The sequence below is a fragment of the Schistocerca piceifrons genome, chromosome 11 (assembly GCF_021461385.2).
Source record: "Schistocerca piceifrons isolate TAMUIC-IGC-003096 chromosome 11, iqSchPice1.1, whole genome shotgun sequence".
Classification (NCBI taxonomy): Eukaryota; Metazoa; Arthropoda; class Insecta; order Orthoptera; family Acrididae; genus Schistocerca; species Schistocerca piceifrons.
Genome location: NC_060148.1, coordinates 145,323,025 through 145,344,549, shown reverse-complemented (window position 1 = coordinate 145,344,549; position 21,525 = coordinate 145,323,025). Strand labels below are relative to the sequence as shown.

The following is a 21,525-nucleotide window of genomic DNA, read 5'->3' as shown; positions in this document are numbered from 1 at the left end:
TATTTTAGGTAATTTTGGCCCAGGTGGACTAAATATATAAATAGTCTTCACATAGTATGCTTCATGAAAAGGTCAGTATGTCTTTACCACGAAATGTGGTTCAAAAACATAATGATGAAAATGTAGTCGATATCTGGCCTTTGCATTTACACTGCATCATATTTATAAGTAAACCATAAAATAATGGTTACTTCAGCCCAAAATCACAAGTGGAAAGCAACACTTCCAGTAGAAATTTCTACAGCCTACCGTGTTCGCAGCTTGTGCAGCTGGGTGTTATGTGATTCTATTTTAATGATAACAAAACCTAGTCAAAAGTATACATTGGGTATCCAAGACAGCTGTTCGGATTAACAAAGAAATTAATGTAACCAGCAGGCTGTAATCAGCCTCTAGACAATCAGAATTCTCTTTCTGTGTGCAGCATCCTTCTTTGACACAATCATGAGCGAGTGCTCTGTGAAGGTTGGTAGTTTCTTGGAGTGATTCTAGCTTTGCATGCTAAGTGTCTGTGTTTGAGTCACACATTGGGTAATTGTTTTTGACACACACACACACACACACACACACACACACACACCACTTCACCTGTGGTAAAGCAAGTTGAACAGTGTAGGTTTTCACCATGGTTTCGAATCCACATTAAATATGACATCACTTCTCTACCTGCCTTGGGCATGGATGTGTGTGATGTCCTTACGTTAGTTAGGCTTAAGTAGTTCTAAGTTCTAAAAAACTAATGACCTCAGAAATTAAGTCCCATAGTGCTCAGAGCCATTTTGAACCTTCACTACCTCATTTAGGAGTGTCGGTGTAGGTTGGGATATGACAGAGGTGGGTGTCATGCCAGGTAGAAACTCTGCCACCATTACATATCCTTACATGCGTTTTTTGATCGTAATGTAAGGTCACAAGTCACTTATTTCTTATTGCACCTCAATTTGAGATGTTGTAAATATTGGTCTGAACTGGGATTCGAAATCTCTCCTTTAGGTGGGTTTGACTTGTTTGTGACAATTCATTTCCACCATTATTTTGTTTCCTCAAGTTTCTGAAATTCTCAAGATCTCCATAAAGAGCACATATCTCAGTTTGAATCCTGGTCTGCCATAAAAATATTCATCATGTCATTTCAGGTTGTAGTATGTACACAGGTGTCAAATGCTTATGATTTTTAACACTTCTCCATGCTTTTTCTACAATAACGTTTGGTACAGGTTTCGATTCACAATCAGATATGGATTTTTTCATCATATCGTTTCGTGTTCAACATGCACTCTTGGTTACTTGTGAAAAGGAATCCGATAGTTAGTGTCTGTTCATGTGTAGTCAACAGTTATGACATGGGCAGGGTTTGCCTCTCATTCAGCACAGAAATTAACGTCATGCTATGTCCAGTTCAGATATGTGAACATCTCGCCACTGGTGAAATTACCCGATTTTAAAAGTCTATTTGTCGCCAGAAGTCGACGACAATAGGTTGAATCCCAGTAAGGCAAAACTTTTTGGTTTAGTCCTTTTATTTTCAGTAATCTCGATATTGGTGAAAATGTAAGATTTCTAACATTTGATTGTGCTTAGTTAACAATCCAATTAGTTGCTGGGTTCGAGTCCCCATCCAACACAAAACATTATGCCATGTCATTTCAAATTCAAACCAGTGCACACTTTGTTACTTGTGATTGAAACCAGATTTAATACCTTTCGTGGTCAGTCAAGAGGCACAACAGTAGCTGGATCGAGGTCCTGGGTCCCAGTCCAATACAAAAATGTTTGTGATGAAATTTCAAGTTGAACTTTGTTTTTTGAAATGCCTTTTACTGTAATAAATATGAGTTTACAAGTGTCATGGCTATGTCACCTCTAATAACACGTTTTCTGATATTTGCATTGTCGTAATATTAATTTGCCTCTAGATTGATAGCTATAAATAGCTATCTGTTGTGATCTCTTGTAGTAACGATTTTCTGTAGTCCAATGACTGTACAGAAAAGAGAGCAGAGGACTTGCGAGATAGTTACATTATGTGGGTTGCATACAAATGTAATTCATTTCGTTCAGTCACTTTTGAGTGAGTTAGCCCATGATTGCCTGGTTATCAAGTGTCCTCAGCACAGTCTTATTCATCACACGGTGTCTTTAGCTATCATGTTGAAGGAACATTCTGCAGAGATTTTCTGTGGTGTATACAATTTGTTGAGAAGCATTTTCATACTGAACTATGTTGAGATTGCACTGGTTCACAAGTACAGAAAATCTCGGTTTTCTTTTCTGCAGCTTTTCTGTTCCATTGAGATGTGCCTTATCACCTATCTGTTGATTTTTTATGTTGGGCATAAATGAAGAAATATACATACACACATCTGGCCTAGCTTTTAACTGCACAAAACAAATATTGGCTAAAATATTACACTAAGAACGCAAGTGCACAGATAAATAGGCATCTGTAGACTCTCAGCATAACTAGCCATCTGAATGACTGCCAGCCACTGAAAAAATGTGGTCTGTTACATTTTTAGGCCCGCACTCGGTACAAGGCACAACTGACTCTGACATTAAATATTTCCTCATCTACAATGTTGTATGTACTTATCAAGTGTCAGAACATTAATTCTACTAGAAGGTTACAAAAGTATGTCAACAACACATGTGATGCTTGTGTCAAGTGTTTCAGTGATATAGCTTCATCTAAAATACATAAACATTGTTACCATTTCTGTCTGAAAACATGTTACTGGTGGTTCTTAGAATGAGGTAATGTCACCAGACTTTTTACAAGTTTTTGGTAATGCTTCACCTTAGCAAGTGCCATTTTAGGGGAAGAAGATAATGTATCATTACTCACACTATAAAAATGTAATCTTTTATTATATTCCATTAACCTTTTTTGTGATAAATCACAAGGATGTGGAACGAGTCCTAATTACATAACACAGATATAATAGATGTATATGAAAGTAATAGAAATGCGCTATAAAATGATGAGTAAGCTTTATGGTTAAACTTGAGTCTAAGGTATAGCTCAAGTAACATCAAACAATTACTGAGAGAGAAAATGTAGTACATTGTCCAACTTAAATAGTTGAGTCAGAGCAAAACACATTAAAACATAGTTTTAAGAATATAAGTACCAATGGATAGACAATTTAGAAAAAGTCAGTCATTGCTTTATCTGCAGGTACTCATCAAGAGAGTAGAAGGAATTTCCCATTAGGTATTCTCTTAATTTATGTTTAAAAGTAGGTAAGACATAAATGTGAATTTTAATGTCTGAAGGAAGAAAGTAGAAAATTCTTGTGGTAGAATAATTAACAACTTTTTCCACAAGACTTAAATCTTTCAGACTCCTAGATAAATCATTTTTTGACTTAGTATCATGATCATGACATTCACTATTAGTTTTAAAAAGAGTCTGGTTATTAGAAACAAAGATGAAAAAAATAGGTATTGAGAGTTGACTTAATATTTGTAACTTATGGAACAAATTTCTGCAAGAATACCTTGGATGAACACCGCTCATGATGCTCACAGCTCTCTTCTGTGCTGTAAATATTTTTTTGGTTAAAGGCTGGTTACCGCAAAATATGCCATATGACGTGATAGAATGAAAATAACCAAAGTAGGCTGCTTTGATAGTGTCCACATCACCAAAGGGGGTGATTACTTGCTGAGCATAAGTTGCCATACTTAGCCTTCTATGTTGGTCTAGGATATGCACAGACCAGTTAAACTTGCCGTCAATTAGAATGCCCAAGAACTTAGGTGATTCACAGCATAGAATATTTAGTTTACAACAGTTTAAGTGGCATACTTCATTTTGTTGCTGAGATGTATGAAATTGCATAAACTGAGTTTTTTCAAGATTTAGAGTTAGTCCGTTGCACTTAAACCAGTGTAGGATGTCAACAAGTACAGCATTATATTTATTTTCTAGGTCATTGTTAGTTCGACTTTCAAGCAGAATAGTGGTATCAACAGCAAAATGAGTAAATTTACACTAGGTTCTCTACAAAGTGGGGTATCATTGATGAAGGTAAGAAAAGCAAGGGTCCCAAAATGGACCCTTGAGACACTCCATACTTTAATGTGCCCCAATTGATGAGACAAGACTATCACAAACACCATTAATTACACCTTCTGTTTTCTGTTTCGTAGATATGATTCAATCCTCCTACCAGTGCCACTTCTCAAGCCATAAGTATTAGCCTTCTGTAAGATAATGTTGTGGTCCAGACAGTCAATGGCCTTTCACAAGTCACAGAAGATTCCAATAGTGACATTTTATTATTTATTGACTCTAAAATTTCATTTGTGAGATAATAAATATCCTGCTCAGTTGATCTATGCTTTTGGAAACCAGACTGGTTTCTTTTGAGTGTGTTGTGGTTGCCAAGATGTTCTACAATTCTTGTATACATTAGTTTCTTAAATACTTTCGAGAAACTACTTGGTAATGATATTGGGCAGTAGTTAGATAAATTTGTTTTGTCACCCTTCTTGAAAAGTGGTTTCACAATGTCAAGCCTTAATCTCTCTGGGACAACAGACTCATTAAAAGTGTGACACAGGACTTGACATATATGGTCACTACAGTGGTTTAGAATTTTAGGTGAAATGTTGTCAAAACCTGTGGAATTTTTATTTTTTAAAGACTTGATAGTATTTGTAACATCAGTAATAGTGACTGGGGCAACACATATTGGGTCATATATGTTGGGATTAGCACTTTGTAATAAACACATAGCAGCATTTAAGAAACCCGTACAACCTACATTTTCTGCTGCAGTTAAGAAATGATTTTTGAATACGTTGGATACAGCTAGAGGATTATGAATTACCTCATCATTAAAGATTATCTTTATGGTATTAACAGTCTTGTTACTCTTGCCACACTCTCCCTTTTTAACATTCCAAACTGCTTATATTTCGTTCTTGGATTTATCAATTTCAGACTTAATATACAAGCTCCTGGATTTATCACCATTTTTCAAATTTTACAATATATTTTATAGTGAGACCTTTCAAGGGGATCATTTCATACTCTCAGTGAGGCATGTAGCTCCCTCTTAGTCCTACAAGAAATTTTAATACCTTCAATAATCCGAGGTTTAGTGGAAGAAACCTCATTGTTCTTTCTGCAAGTCTTTCTTGAGAAGGCCATTTCAAACATAGAAGTAAATTTATTTAAAAAAAGATTAAATTTAACATAAACATCTGATGAACTATACACTGGAGCCCAATCTATCTGTGTCAAATGGTAATTAAAGGCAGACATAGTTTCAGTCTTTGTAAGTCTATAGGACCAATAGGTGTGGTAGACTTCATCACACAGACTAATGTTATTGACTTTCAGAAGTTGTCCATCATGGTCGGACAGGCCATAAATTACTTTGCTTACACTAGCACTGTTGACTCTACTCTTGTCAATGAAAAAACACACATCAAAAAAAGCTTTGCATCACCCTGGTTCCCAGAACTCCTGAAGATAGATCGTGACTGTGGATATTGTATCACAGACACAGTCCCTTTGACTGTTCAGAGATGTCACTAAACCTGCCCAAAGATGTAAACAACCATTCATGAGCAGCGCCAATTAGATAGAGGGAGTCTGATAGCCGATCAGTTCCAGTCATTCCACCAGGAAGGAGGTACATGGCTCGTGTTGTCTGTAGTTCAACCATGCCTAGATGGTCAATACAGCTGTTCGATCACATGCACATTGGTACTTTGTGCCAGCAAGGGCTCTCAACAAGGGAAATGTCCAGGCATCTCTGAGTGAACCAAAGTGATGTCATTTGGACATGGAGAAGATACAGAGAGATGGGAACTGATGATGCCATGCCTCGCTCAGGCCGCCGAAGGGGTACTACTACTGCAGTGGATGGCTGCTACCTACAGATCATGGCTGGAGGGGACCCCAACAGCAACACCACCATGTTGAATAATGCTTTTTGTGCAGCCACAGGATGTCATGTTATGACTCATACTGTGCACAATAGGCTGGATGATGTGCAACTTCACTCCAGCATCCATTGCGAGGTCCATGTTTCCTACCTTGACACCATGCAGCATAGGCCCAACAACATGCCAAATGGACCGGTCAGTATTGGCATCGATTTCTCTTCACTGATGAGTGTCGCATATGCCTTCAGCCAGACATTTGTTAGACACATGTTTGGAGGCAACCCAGTTGGGCTGAAAGCCTTAGACACTCTGTCCAGCGAGTGCAGCAAGGTGGAGGTTCCCTGCTGTTTTGGGGTGGCATTATGTGGGGCAGAAGTATGCCACTAGTGGTCATTGAAGGCACCTTATGATATATGAATGTCATCCTCCAACCGATAGTGCAACCATATTGGCAGCGTATTTGTGAGGCATTAGTCTTCATGGACGACAATTCACGCCCCCATCGTGCACATCTTGTGAATGACTTCTTTCAGGATAACAACATCGCTCAACTAGAATGGCCAGCATGTTCTCTGAACATGAACCCTATCAAACATGCCTGGGATAGATTGAAAAGGGCTGTTTATGGATGACATGACACACCAACCACTCTGAGGGATCTATGCCGAATCGCCATTGAGGAGTGGGACAATCTGGACCAACAGTGCCTTGATGAACTTGTGGACAGTATGCCACAACGAATACAGGCATGTATCAATGCCAGAGCACGTGCTACTAGGTATTAGAGATACCAGTGTGTAGAGCAATCTGGACCACCAACCTCTGAAGGTCTCACTGTGTGGTGGTACAACATGCAAAGTGTAGTTTTCATTAACAGTAAAAAGGGCAGAAATGATGTTTATGTTAATCGGTCTTCCAGTTTTCTGTACGGGTTACACCAACCGAGGTGATGCAAAACTTCTTTTGATGTGCGTGTTATCTAAAAGGCTCCCGCAATTTTGTGTAACTCTTAGTGGGCCAGTTAATCGATGTTATTAACAGCCTAATATTGCTTTTTATATGCATTTTAACTAGAGCTCTGTGAGGTTATGCACTAATTGAACTTCCGAGAAAACCTGTAATATTTAACTACTGGAATTATGTTTCCAAGACTCTATAAAACATTTAAACTGTATTGTGTATAATCTGTTAGTAAATAACACCAAGAAACTGATCAGAACACATGATCAAAAAACAGACAACTTAGCCACTGTACAAACCAATTGTCTAAACACCATCTTAAGAAGGAACAAAGGCGTTTGGCTAGATTCTTGTTAAGATAGAGATAAAACATAAACAAACACTTTGGTGGAAGAAGACAGATATGAGAAGATGATCTCAAAAATACAAACTTTTCACCACCAAAATAAAATTTTATAGCAAAATAAGAAACAATTTTGAGTACACACACACACACACACACACACACACACACACACACACACACACACAGAGTTACAGATCTCTAATTGTGGAGAAAAATCGAACTTTGCACCAAAATAGAATTGTATTATTTCTCAAAATACACATGCTGTGTAACAAAACAAGTAATCATGTCAACTGACCATCATTGCCCCACTCAATAGTATCTAAAATGCTTGTACTGGAAAACAGTCGCCCTGAAAAATGACAAATCAGATCACTGTACTGTTTGGCTGACTTTGACATCAAATTAAAGGAGGATTATTGACGAATTTAAGACATGAGAAAAAAATTGTGTACTTCAGTAATTCTCGCCCACAGATGCATTTTATGCTACAGGGTAGATAGGAATAGCACCCATCTGTGTTTGGCAATGTTACAGATCCAATATTTGATTAATTTAATGCATGGTACAACGATTGAACAACTCAGAGTGACCTCTAAGTTACGTCAATAGCGTCGAAAAGCCAGCAATGTGTATTTTAGTAAGTAATGTAGACAATTTATATGCGGTACAACATAATTTGAAGTTCCTCCATGCTGGCCACTGTGATCGAGCGATTCTTGGTGCTTCAGTCCAGAACCATGCTGCTGCTACAGTTGCAGGTTCGAATCCTGCCCCGGGCATGGATGTGTGTGATGTCCTTAGGTTAGTTAGGTTTAAGTAGTTCTAAGTCTAGGGGTCTGATGACCTCAGATGTTAAATCCCATAGTGCTTAGAGCCATTTTTGAAGTTCCACTATGCCTTGCAAAGTATCAAAGCATGGCACAGAAGTTGGACTTTGACTGTCAGCAAGTGCTTTAATTTTTCTTGGTTTTCCAATGTGCAAGCCAAGCATATTTTTCTACTGAAGAACTATTAAGTTACATTGGTACTGCCCCATGTGTTTTACACTTGAAATCTTACCTACTTTGAGAAATAGTTCTTTTGTGCAAAGTCCCAATTTGAGTCCATAATCAGAGATCTGGAACTATTCTTGGTGTGTGTGTGTGCATGCGCGCGCGCGTGCGTGCGTGCGTGCGTGCGTGCGTGCGTGCGTGCGTGCGTGCGTGTGTGTGAGAGAGAGAGAGAGAGAGAGAGAGAGACATAATTATAATTTAGATGTTGGGTATAGGAGATACACCTTTTTTTTGTAATTTTTTGGATAAATATTTCTGAAGATGAAGCAAAAGAAATTCAGATTGTATGTATACCATTGAGCAAAACTAAGACTCGTGTTTGGGGGTTACATTGAGATTGGGTACTTCATTTCGATACGTGCTAGAATATTCTGCTGTAGTTATTTGGAGACTAGAGAGAGGAGGTGGTGCGGGACATAATTATGTAATGCATTCAAGGTTATTGATTGCATTATTGCCCTGACATGTAGGCAGCCTAAAGGTTAAAGGTGAAATTTGACCTATTTGATGTACCTTTCCCACTTACCACCAATTTTTTGCAGGACTTCACAATTCCCTTAACTTGGGAATAACTACCCAAGGCCTTGAGAAATGCTTTCAGGTTAATGTTACTACTTCTCCTGAAATGTAATTTTTGTAATGTCAGTGTGTCTGTGTGTTAGACATTCTTTTGTGAGCTCGATATCTAATTTCTTGTAATTTACACAAGCTGCTGCTCTACAACTGTAGCTCACTCTGCCTCTTGATATTGCTATTTTCTTTCACTGGACAGTGCACTGCCTGTTTCCTTAGAATTCAGAAAATTTTTGCTCAATAACTGTGGTTCTGCAGTTTTCTCCATCTGTGTTTCTTGAACCTTTAATTTGTACTCTGTTGTTTTTATTTATTTTTATATTTGATGGTATTTATTTTCTAACTATTGACTAGGTACTATAGCAGGTTGTATACATCTATTATTACAATCTTTCACATTATCTGTGCATAACATGATGAGGATACTATCCACCTATTTTAATATGTCAGTAAACAACAACTATATCACTTCAGTAATATTGTAGTGTGTTAGTATATTACAACAAAGTTAAGAATATAGATTATGCTGAACCTCTGTTATTAAAGGTGAATTCTGTGTACTCAGTTGTATATATTTATGGCATTTTAATAATTTTATCACCTAATCTATAGTATAATTCTATCACTTATCTATATCCATACACAAATGTCTACTACATGCAATGACCTTGGAAAGATATGTAGATATTTCTGCACCTCTCACTCAGTTTCAGGCACTAACTTTATGACAGACTCGAGTCTCTAACTGTAGCAGGCAGTAAATTTTATACCTTTGTATTGTCCTGTGAGGCAATTAGAGAAGTTTTTTTTACATCTGGCACAAAAACCAGGAATCTTCATCCTCATCTTTTCTCCTCAGAACACACTGCTTCATTGTCAGTTTAATCAAAGCTACCTTCCCATGTGGCCATGATCTTGTGACAGGCTTCACACTTACCCTTCAGCAAACTTCCATAATTATTGGGCGAGCGTGGGGGGGGGGGGGGGGGGGAGCAGTACCTGAGATGGCCTAGAAAGAATGTGCATCGCTTTACTCTTCTTATGAGAGCTGAATTATCTTGCATCTGTGCTGCATGTGTCACATTCTTCCAGGTGGTAAGCATTTGGATTTCCTATCACCATTTCACACTGTTACCCTTGCACTATTGCTTTGCATGCATTTTCCTGTTGTATGCCAGTAGCCCTTGTGAGTGGATCTTTGAGAGGTACTACAAGATTCAGACACCTCTCTGGACCACAGAATTTTGTATATGGACAAAATATTATTAAGAACCAAGGTTCATGCTCCTGAAATGAAGAATTACTTGTTCTGGAGTTCCAATCTCACCAAACAAGTTTTCATCTTGTTTGTATTATATGAAATACCATGTGTACCCATCTGTCTACTGCAATTCTTTTGTGTATTGCATCTAAAATTATTTCCTGCACTTTTTCTGAATTTTCTCTTCATACCCAATAAATGGCTTATCTTTTTCGAATATCCAACTGTTGTATTCAATTCGAGTCATAAAAGTATTCCCCACTGCATTCTTCTGAGGGTTAATACCACCACTTCCTGCATCTTTATGTGCTCTGAATGAAACTTGAGCCATCAGGACAGCTTCATGTTACTGCCCAGATGGTATTCTGTACTGAAGAGAGGCAGCACTGATAGTCATGTTCTTAATTATTGTGTCTTTCTGGTACTGCTTTGATTTGGTGCGTAAGTCAGGCCGTTGTCAAGATACAGACCAAGACAACAAAACACCTGTTATCTCTTGATTGACATATTGTTTAGTCATGGCCAGATCGTGTCCTAGAGTTCACCCTTCTAGAGTACGTGAAGTGTTTTGTGTACTGTCAGTTGCAGCATGGGCAAGCACTAGCTATGCAACATAGCTAAACCTTCATTACATGTATTCAATGCCTGGTCTGTGAAATCACATGAAATCATTGTTAGCAGGTGGTCTGCATGTGACTCAACTTCATTAACTCACAGAATATATCCAGTATTTCAAAAAGGGGCTTCAAATTAATGTCCTAAAAAGTAGATCTGCAGTCAGCTCCTTGTGGGCCCTCCTTTCTGTAGTTACATCGACAGTTGTACTCTGCAAACCACTGTGAGGTGCATGGCAGATGATACATCCCATTGTACAAGAATAAGGGTTTCATGCTCTTCCATTCATGTATGGAACATGTGAAGAATGATTCTTTGAATGACTTTGTGCATGCGGTAATTATTCTAATCTTATCATCATGAACCCTATCTGAGTGATAGATAGGGGGTTGTTGTATATTCATAGAGTAATCATTTAAAGCCAGTTCCTGAAACTTTGCTGACAGACTTTCTTGGGATAGTTTACATCTGTCTTGAAGAGTCTCTTTAAATTCCGTTCCTTTAATATCTCCCATGGATTAAACAAACCTATGACCATTCATGTTGCCCTTCTCCATTTATGTTCAGCATCCCCTGTTAGTCCTATCTGGTATGGCATCCACACATTTATCAATATTCTAGAAATGGCCGCACAAGTGATTTGTAAACAATCTCCTTTGTAGACTGGTTGCACTTCCCTGGGGCACATCCGAAAATATTTCTACATCTGACTGACACTATCCAAGATAACATGCTGTGTCCTCCCTTCCAAAAATTCCTCTTTCCAGTCACAAATTTCACTTTATCCCCATATGTTTGTGCTTTTGAAAATAAGTGCAGGTGTCATACTGAGTCAAGTGCTTATTGGAAATCAAGAAATACTGCATCTGCCCGATTACCTTGATCTAAAGCTTTCTATATTTTATGCGAGAAAGTGCAGTTGGGTTTCACATGATCAGTGTTTTCCAGATCCGTGCTGGTGGGTACTGAGGTGGTCATTCAGTTTAAGATATCTCATTCTGTTTGAGCTGAGACTATGTTCCAAGAATCTACAAAAAATTGATGTCAAGGATATTAAATGGTAGTTTTGTGGATTACTTCTACTACCCTTCATATAGACAGATGTTATCTGTGCCAATTTCCAACAACTGTGCACAGTTTTTTGTTCGAGGGAGCTATGATAGATTATAGTTAGAAGAGGGGCTAACTCAGTAGGAAAATCAGTATAGAATCTGATAGGGATTCCATCAGGCCCTGGAGCTTTGCCCAGTTTTCATGATTGCAGCTATTTCTCAACATCACTGACACCAATACTTATCTCATTCATCTTTTCAGTGGTACGAGGATTAAATTGGTGGCAATTGAAAATGGAGCCAAGCATTTCAGCTTTTGCTTTGGTACCCTGAATATGAGTTCCTCATTTCAGTATCTCATTCACTAGGTATTGGACACTAACTTTGGTACCACTAACAGCCTTTACATACGACCAGAATTTTTTTGGGTTATGTGGAAGGTCACTTGACAGTATTCTGCTATGGTAGCCATTGCTCTCGTGATAGGCAAAGGTGTTTCATTTAGCATCTCTATATCTATAGCCCTACGCTTTTACACCTATGATGCAGTAATCTCTGGGTCTTTAGAAGTTTCATTACAGTTACCGTATACCATGGATGCTCCCTCCCATTATGAACTGTTTGACTGGGTACATATCTGTCCAGTGTGTATTCAGCTATTCTTTTAAACTTGAGCCAGAGTTCCTCTACATAGTCCTGCCCTGTGCTGAAAGTTTCAAGTTCCTCTTTCAGATATGACATTACCGATTTTTTATTTGCTTTATTGAACATTTATATCTTTGTGCTTGTTTTAGTTGTCCTTTGTACTTTGGTTATCATTGTTGCCACAACCGCATCATGGTCACTGATACCGGTTTTGATGTGGACATCCTCAAAGAGGTCAGGTTTATTTATTGCCATTAGATCCAATATATTTCTGTCATGAGTGGGGTTCCTAACTATCTGCTGTAGGTAGTTTTCAGAGAAGGCATTTAGTAAAGTTTCACAGGATGTATTATGTCCATGACTAACAAAACTGTAACTTTCCCAATTAACTGTTGGATGATTAAAGTCTCCACCAGTTATTACTGTATAATTAGGGGACTTAGGAACAAGTGAACTCAGGTTTTCTGTAAAGGTTTTTTTGTTTCTTTGTTTGCACTCTGTTCTCAAGCTGTCGATTAATCTGTTAAGTTATGCTCAGATTATTTTCTCAGCCAGAACAAACATTTACACCACAGTATGCACAAATGTGTACTTGCCTGTTCTATTTCACAGTCATTGTTACGGAGTCTACAGTTCCTTAGGAACTTAAAGAAGACCTCTTAAAGTGTTTCATCACACACAAAGTCATGAGATCCTTCAACCCTTAGTCTCTTTCTCGATTATTGTGATAAAAAACAAAGGAACAAGGTAAGCCTCAGCACATCATCATCATACCGTCCATCTAGGCTGTAGCATGAAGATTCCATGCAGTAGCACATGAATGAATTATGACCACATTCATGCGGTAATAAACTATACCCATGTACCTGCTGCCACAATGTTGTACATCATTTTTTTAATTAAAAAGTCTTTAAATAAAAACGCATTTCATCTTTGTGGTTCATCTTTGGATTATGTATAGGGATAAGAGTATAAGCAAAAATTAAGGTACAGTCCTAGTTTGTACAATTCTAAATCCTTCCATTCTAACAATGTAAGTGGAGGCCACTTTTGGACTGAATTCAAAGGAATAGAACCAACAACAGTTGAGAGGTTTATACTAAATAAATTAACTAAAGACCCAAAATAAGTCTGAAAAATGTTCATCTACATCTTTATGGCTACTCTGCAAATCACACTTAAATGCCATGTGGAGTGGCTGAGCAGTTTGAGGCACCTTGCCACAGATTTTGTGACCCTTCTGCCCAAGATGTGACTCCTCCCTCAGGCATGGGTGTGTGTGTTGTTCTTAGTATAAGTTAGTTTAAGTTGTGTAAGTCTCGGGACTGATGACCTCAGCAGTTTGGTCTCTTAGGAATTCACACACATTTGAACACTTAAATACATGGTAGAGGGTTCATCAAACCACCTTCACACTAATTCTCTATTATTCCACCTTGAACAATGGATGGCAAAGATCAACACCTGTGTCTTTCCTTGCAAGCTCTGATCTCCCTTTGTTATTCTGATCGTTGTCAACAAAATACTTTCACATTTGGAGGAGGAAATTGGTGACTGAAATTTCGTCAGAACATCCTGCCATAATCAGAAACACTTTTGTCTTAATGGTTTCCACACCAAATTCTGTATCATGTGTGTGACACTCTCTGCTATATTTCTCGATAATTCGAAACGTGCTTGGCTTCTTTGTGCTTTCTTGATGTACTCCATTAATCCTATTTGATAAGTATCCCACAGCATGCAGCAGCACTCCAAAAGAGGATGGACAAGTGTAGTGTAGGCAAGTAGAACAGTGTTTGATTAGCATTCGCTAGAGCATTTTCTGTGTGTTCTTCCCAATTTAACTTGTTCATAATTTTAATTCCTGGGTATTTAGTTGAATTTACAGCCTTTAGATTCGATTGATTTATTGTGTAACAGAAGTTCAACGGACTCTTTTTAGCACTCATGTGGATAACTTCACTCGTTTCATTATTTAGCTTCAATTGCCAATTTCCGCACCATACAGATACCTAAATCGTTTTCCTTGCAGAAACAACCAAAAAAGCATGCCAAATTTAAACGAACGCAGAATCCAGAATATTGGCGATCTTTTACAGAAGCTCAAAGTTTAGAGCAGACTTCTGTGTTTCATGCTTATAATAATTTCCACAGTGAAACTTTGTCTCGAAACGTGGCAGAAAATCCAAAGAGTTTATGGCCCTATGTAAAGTATGATAGTGGCAAGACACAATTAGTGGTTCTTCTGCATGATAGTAATAGAAATACCATCAATGTCACTGCTGCTGAAGAAGAGCCTTCCGAAATTCCTTCACTAAATAAGGTAAGTAAATATACCAGACATCAAATCAGAAACAGCTGCCAACACGAGTAACTTAGAAGTAGTTGTCCTCAGAGTAGCGAAGCCACTTAAATTACTTAATGAGAGCAAGTCTTCTGGTCCAGATTTTATACGAATTAGGTTCCTTCCAGAGTATGTTGGTGCAATAGCTCCAAACTTATCAACTGCTTGCTTGAAGAAATTTGCGTAGGTCACACCAATATTCAAGAAAGGCAATAGGAGTAATCTACTAAATTATAGGCCAGTGTCATTAATTTCGATATGCAGCAGGATTCTGGAACATTTATATAGCGTTCAAACATATGATTTACCTCAAACAGAATGTTCTTGACACACAGTCAACATGGATTTAAGAAACGTCATTCTTGTGAAACACAAATAGTTCGTTACCCGCAAGAAGTGTTGAATGCTATCAACAAGGGATTTTAAATGGATTCCATATTTATAGATTTCCAGAAGGCTTAAGATACCATACCCAACAAGCAGCCTGTAATCAAATTGGGCGCTTATGGAATGTCGACTCAATTACGCAACTAGATTTATGATTTCCTGTCAGAAAGGTCACATTTCGTAGTAATGGACAGAAAGTCATGGAGTATAAGAGAAGTGATTTGTGGTATAGGTCCTCTGTTGTTCCTTATCTATATAAACGATTTAGCAGACAATCTCAGCAACTGTTTTAGTTTTTTTGCAGGCGGCAGCGGCGGCGGCGGGGGTGGTGGTGGTGGTGGTGGTGGTGGTGGTGGTGGTGGTAACTATTGATGTCATCGGTCGCTAGGCTTACACTTAAACTGACGCTAAGGATAACACACACACACACACACACACACACACACACACACACACACACACACACCCCTGCCCAGGGGATGACTCGAACCTCCGATGGGGGTAGCTGCACGAGTGTGGCAACGCGTCTCAGACCTGCAGCTACCAGGTGCAGCTGTTTCCAGATGATGCTGTCATTTCTGCTTTGGTCGCAGGTTCGAATCCTGCCTTGGGCATGGGTGTGTGTGATGTCCTTAGGTTAGTTAGGTTAAAGTAGTTCTAAGTTCTAGGGGACTGATGACCACAGCAGTTGAATCCCATAGTGCTCAGAGCCATTTGACCCGTTTTTTTGATGCTGTCATTTATCGACTAGTAAAGTTATCAGAAGATCAAAACGATGAAGACAATATATCTGTATTGTGTAAAATTCAGCAGTTCACCCTAAATAATGAAACGTGTGAGGTCATCCAAGGATGCTCAAAGGAATCAATTAAACTTAAGTTACACAATAAAGCAATCATATCTAAAGCCCATCCTATTAACTAAATACCTAGGTATTGCAATTACAAACAACTGAAACTGAAAAAAAATATAGAAAATGCTGTGGGGAAGGCGAACCAAAGATTGTGTTTTATTGGTAGATGCAACAGATCTATTAGAGGGACTGCCTACACTACACAATGAAGTACAGCTGACCAGTGTGGGATCCTTACCACAAAGGATTAATGGAGCACATCAAGAAAGTTCAACGAAGGGCAGCGCATTTTATACTATGGAGAAATTGGAGAGAAAGTGTCACAGACATAATATAGGATTTCGGGTGGAAATCCTTTCAACAAAGGCGTTTTTCGTTGCTGCAGTACTTTCTCAGGAAATTTCAATCACCAACGTTTGACAGAAACCTACTTATGGGGAAACGATCATCATCATAAAGTAATTGAAGCCAGAGCTCACACAGAAAGATGTAGGTGTTAGTTTTTCCATGTGCTGTTAAAGAGTGGACTAATAGGATATTAGTGTGAAGATGGTTCGGTGAACCCTCTGCCAGGCACTTACATGTGAGTTGCATAGAATCCCTGTAGATGTAAAATTAGGAATTTTTATTGAATTTAAAATTTTCCTTTTACAATGTTCTAAAAATAATAAAACTGCTTTGTGCTAGACTGAAACATGCGTCAAATCAGATGGACCTGTCAAGACCTCCTTTTTTCAAATTGTAAAAATCATCAAATTGCTCTGAGCTACATTGAAGCATGTGTCAGATAAAATGAACCAGCAGAGATCTAGCCAAAAACAACTAATGTAATGTGTAACTGCAGGTATGAATACAAAATAAATAATCAAAATGAATGAGAAATATATAAGTGAAGTCACCAGCAGGCCAGAATGGTTAAATGGTAGGACCACACTCTAACTGAAGTGTACAGATTTAAACAAAATACACAGTAGTGACAGTGTAACGTCACAGAATGAATATGAAGCGGCCACACAGCTGAGCAGCGGAATGAGGCTTGCATATAGTGTCTATGGAGAACATACATAGGCGGCGCTCAAAGCAGTTGTGTGACCAGTGTGATGTTTAATGCTTACAAAAAAAGGTCCAATAATGATTGATTGGTTCACTAAAATGAAATTAAGTGATTGCAATTAATCAGAACACTGTTGCCCACAGAGAAACCTCTAAATTACTCCAAGTGAACCAAATAGTAGCCGGCCGCGGTGGTCTCGCAGTTCTAGGTGCTCAGTCCGGAACCGCGCGACTGCTACAGTCGCAGGTTCGAATCCTGCCTTGGGCATGGATGTGTGTGATGTCCTTAGGTTGGTTAGGATTAAGTAGTTCTAAGTTCTAGGGGACTGATGACCACAGATGTTGAGTCCCATAGTGCTCAGAGCCATTTGAACCAAATAATAACATCAGCCATAACTAAATAAAACTGTAAGGTAAGCATCAAGGATGGACCTCATTCCAATAACTGAGGATAGAAACGTTTGTTAAAACAGCAAGTCCCAACTTGACTTTAAAAATATGTCAGGAATGATTCGCTTCAGGGGAAGTTAATAAACTGAAATGGAACTCATTAGAAGAGCATAATGAAACTTGTGTAAAAGTGTTAAGAACTGATATCACCAAATGATAGTGACCGTGATTTCTGCTAGTGAATCAGTCAAAAATTGTTCGTTGATAGTACACGTGTACTCTAGGATTTCCAACTCTTCCAATAAATCAAGCTTTTTGCCTTTCTGAGCTCAACATGAGATGCAGAGATGGGCTGACTGGTCCCCTGCAGTCTCCAAATGTTCAGCAAATGTAGGATGCTACTTTACGTGATGTTTTTGTTTAACAAATGCTTGCTAGATCTCGTGCTAAATTTTTCTTCCAATTCGACAGACAATATGGGTTCATCTTGTTAAATGAGTGCTTAAGTCCAACACAGAGCCATTTTATGGTTTTTAAAATGTTGAAAAGGGAAAGGCCTTGGTGCGTCCATCTGACTTGATATATGCTCCAGTCTAGTACAGAGCTGTTTTATTGTTTCTAATGTATATTGTAAGAGGGAAATTTGGAGGACAGGTAACAATTTCTGATTTGCATTTAGAATGTGGAAGTAGGACCATAACCTAATTTTTGTTTATTTTGTTATCCCTGTAGATGATCTAAAGATGGCAAACGACAGCAAAATGCGTTGTTATTAAAAGACTAAGTTGCAAAAAAGAATGTTTTTCATTCAGATATTCTACTTATGGTTGCTGTAACGGGTGGTCTAATGAAATGGAAGATATTTACGAATTGTACATAAAATCTAATTGTGAGCTTGCTGCTTGAAGGTACCACATTATGTATAAACTGAACTTGTTCACTGAGTGCCATGCGGCCAGTTACTGATAGTTTTATTATATTACCTGTTATTGGGAAGCTTTCATCGTGGATTCTCCATTTAGAGCCAAAAATGTTTGCTGTAAGTAGCTAAAAAATCATGTGAAGTGGTAAATGAAATTTTTTCATAAACAAGACTTCTGAAAAACAACCTGTTTAACTAAATGAATGCTTTATTACTAGCACATCAGTATGAATACAGTTCTGTGCTACACAAGCTGGCAAATCAATGTGGAGACTCCACCTGCAAAAAAAATCTCAACTCAGAAATTGTGAATCAATGTATATTTCTTTATGTGCATGCTATAAATTCACTATCCATTCAAACTAAGAATTTTTGAATCTAAAATAATGTTTTTCTGTATACAAAAAATTAAGATATTTACTGCTCTTCTGTTAATGCTTCAGATTGAGTAAAACCACTGGTGAAGAAACATGTATGCAGGGAGCGACTGGTGATGAGCTGGACATTGCTGCAGAGAGATCAGCACATTCTGTAGGAATTAGAATACCGAGGCAAGTTTCTTCCTCTCAGGAGCAAATTGCCTTTTGCTCTAGTAATAATTACAATTTTGAGGAAAATGTCTTCACATGTAGTTCATGCCAGCAGTCGTTTTCATCAAAATACAGTCTCACAATGCATGTATTCATTCACATTGATGGAGTAGAGCCACCTGAGAATATCTGTAAGTGGTGTGGTAAAGTATTTACCTCCCAGGACAGCCTCAGCAAGCATTCTCTGGTGCAGAAGGTTAAAAGTCGAGAGAAATGTGATCAACAAAGCACTGTTTCCTATGAATATGATAGTCTCCAGTTCGGTGAAGTAGTGTCCACTGGCGAGACACCACACACATTTGAGTTTTTTGAGGAACCGTTCACTCTAGATGCTCAAGCCAATAAAAATACATCAGCATACACTGTCGAGAGGCCGCATAAATGTTCTGTCTGTGGGAAGTCTTTCACTGCATCTGGTTCTCTCAAGAAACACATCTTACTACACACTGGTGAGAGACGTCACAAATGTGAGTTTTGTGGTAAATCTTTTACACGGGTTGATTGTCTGAAGACTCATGAATTAACACATGGCGAAAGAACGCACAAATGCGAAATTTGTGGAAAAGCCTTTACTCAGTCTGGTCACCTCAAGAAGCACGAATTAATACATACTGGCGAAAAACGACATAAATGTGGTGTCTGTGGAAAATCCTTCACGGAGTCTGGTACTCTCAAGAAACACGTATTAACACATACTACCGAGAGACCACACAAATGTGTTGTCTGTGGGAAAGCTTTCATTCAGTCTAGTAGCCTCAAGAAGCATTCGGTACTACATACTGGCGAGAGTCGACACAAATGTGACGTGTGTGGTAAAGCCTTTCATTACTTTTACCATCTGAAGCACCATGCATTAACACACACTGGCCTGAAGCCATATAAATGTGACATCTGTGGTAAATCGTTCACAGAGTCTAGCAGTCTCAAAAAGCACGAGTTGATTCATACTGGCGAGAGACCACACAAATGTGTCTGTGGGAAATCTTTCACAGAGGCACGTCATCTTAAGCAGCATTTATTAACACACAATGGCTTGAGGCCATACAAATGTGACGTTTGTGGAAAAGCCTTTAATCACTTGTATGTTCTCAATAGGCATGTGTTAATACATGTTGGCGAGGGTGCACATAAGTGTGATGTCTGTGGGAAATCCTTTAGACAGTCTAGTAATCTCAAGAGGCACACTATAATTCATACTGGTAAAAGGGCACATATATGAGATGTATGTGGGTCAGCTGTTATTCCATCCAATGGTTTCAAAGGCACACATTAATAGATACTGATGAGAGGCCAAACAAAACTGACACCTGTGCAAATGCCTTTCCCTTACTGGTTATCTTGGGAAGCATGCAGTAATAAATAATTACAAGACATTGTATAAATCTGATAACCATAGGGAATGAAATAGGTGTTATTGATGATATTAATAAAAAAGACATTCTTTTATGAGATTCGTTTCCTGTATGAGTTAATGAACGTCGCTGATCTGCCTAAACCGCCCGAAATCAGTAGTATATATTGGAGAATTGCTGTGGTTCTGAGACTGTTAGCTGCAGTGTCAGGTTTCTTACAGCTAATATTAGGTCAATAGATCATTTAATGTGTGGGGTGTATTACAGAGTTAAGGCTGAATCTATTATCAGTGCTAGCATTTTGTTTGAAAGTAATAATCTGCATGGTGTAGAGGAGAAATGTGGCTATTGTGAAAGATATTTCTGTGGAGACATTTAAAGGCTACAGAGTTGTGTTTAGTCAACAATATTTACACAAATGAACATGTATCATCTTACATGTGGAAATGAGTGCAGATATTGTAAAAAACAAGGAATAAGAATCATGTAAAAACTGTTTTGGTGAAAGTAGACATCTAAAATTGTGCATTTGTATGTATTAAGTATTTGTTTCATATCTGCAAAATTACGCTGAGCCCTTGAACGTTAACAATATATGTATATCAGATTTTTCAGTTCTTTTAAATAGGGTGGTTTATTAGGCTGTAATCTAGTAATATAGGTTTTCGTATTGAGAAGAAAAATTCATTCTCAGACGTTCATTTGAGGTATTTTTTAAAATATCATTGAAACAGGCTGAATGGTATCTGTAATTTAGTTCATGGACCAGATATAATGCAGATGCATCTTTTATGAAGGTGTGGCTGATGATGCCTACTTGCATATTTTGTGAAATTGAATTCATTCTTTGAGTTTGTAGGCATGTTTACACTATTTAACATATTTTATCAGTCCCCTGTGAAATATTGTGTCATTACTTATGTATGTTATGGACTGCAATTAAATTATTTTCATGTATTTGTAATATTTGTTGTATAATTTTCTACTGACATTTGTTTCTTTCATTGTTTATACACACATCAAAAAAAGTTTTGTATCACTCCAGTTCTCAGAATTACTGAAGATAGACGCTGACTGTGGATATTGTATCACAGTCACAGTCCCTTACACTGTTCAGAGATGTCACTAAGCCCACCCAAAGATGTAAACAACCATGCATGAGCAGCGCCTGTTAGATGGAGAGGGTCCAACAGTTCTAGTAATTCCACCAAGGAGGTGGTACA

The 21,525-nt window shown here is 38.2% G+C and overlaps 1 protein-coding gene across 1 annotated transcript in view; it reads left to right on the top strand.

Moving 5' to 3' along the window:
• The window catches only part of LOC124720440 (zinc finger protein 70-like), a 125,209-nt gene extending 103,979 nt beyond the window's left edge, over positions 1 to 21,230 (top strand). Inside the window, exon 8 of the mRNA XM_047245793.1 lies at positions 18,804 to 21,230. Coding sequence (XP_047101749.1) covers positions 18,804 to 20,169 — 1,366 coding nt within the window. The 3' untranslated portion in view covers positions 20,170 to 21,230. The remainder of the gene's footprint in view (positions 1 to 18,803) is intronic.
• The last annotated feature ends 295 nt before the right edge of the window (positions 21,231 to 21,525 follow it).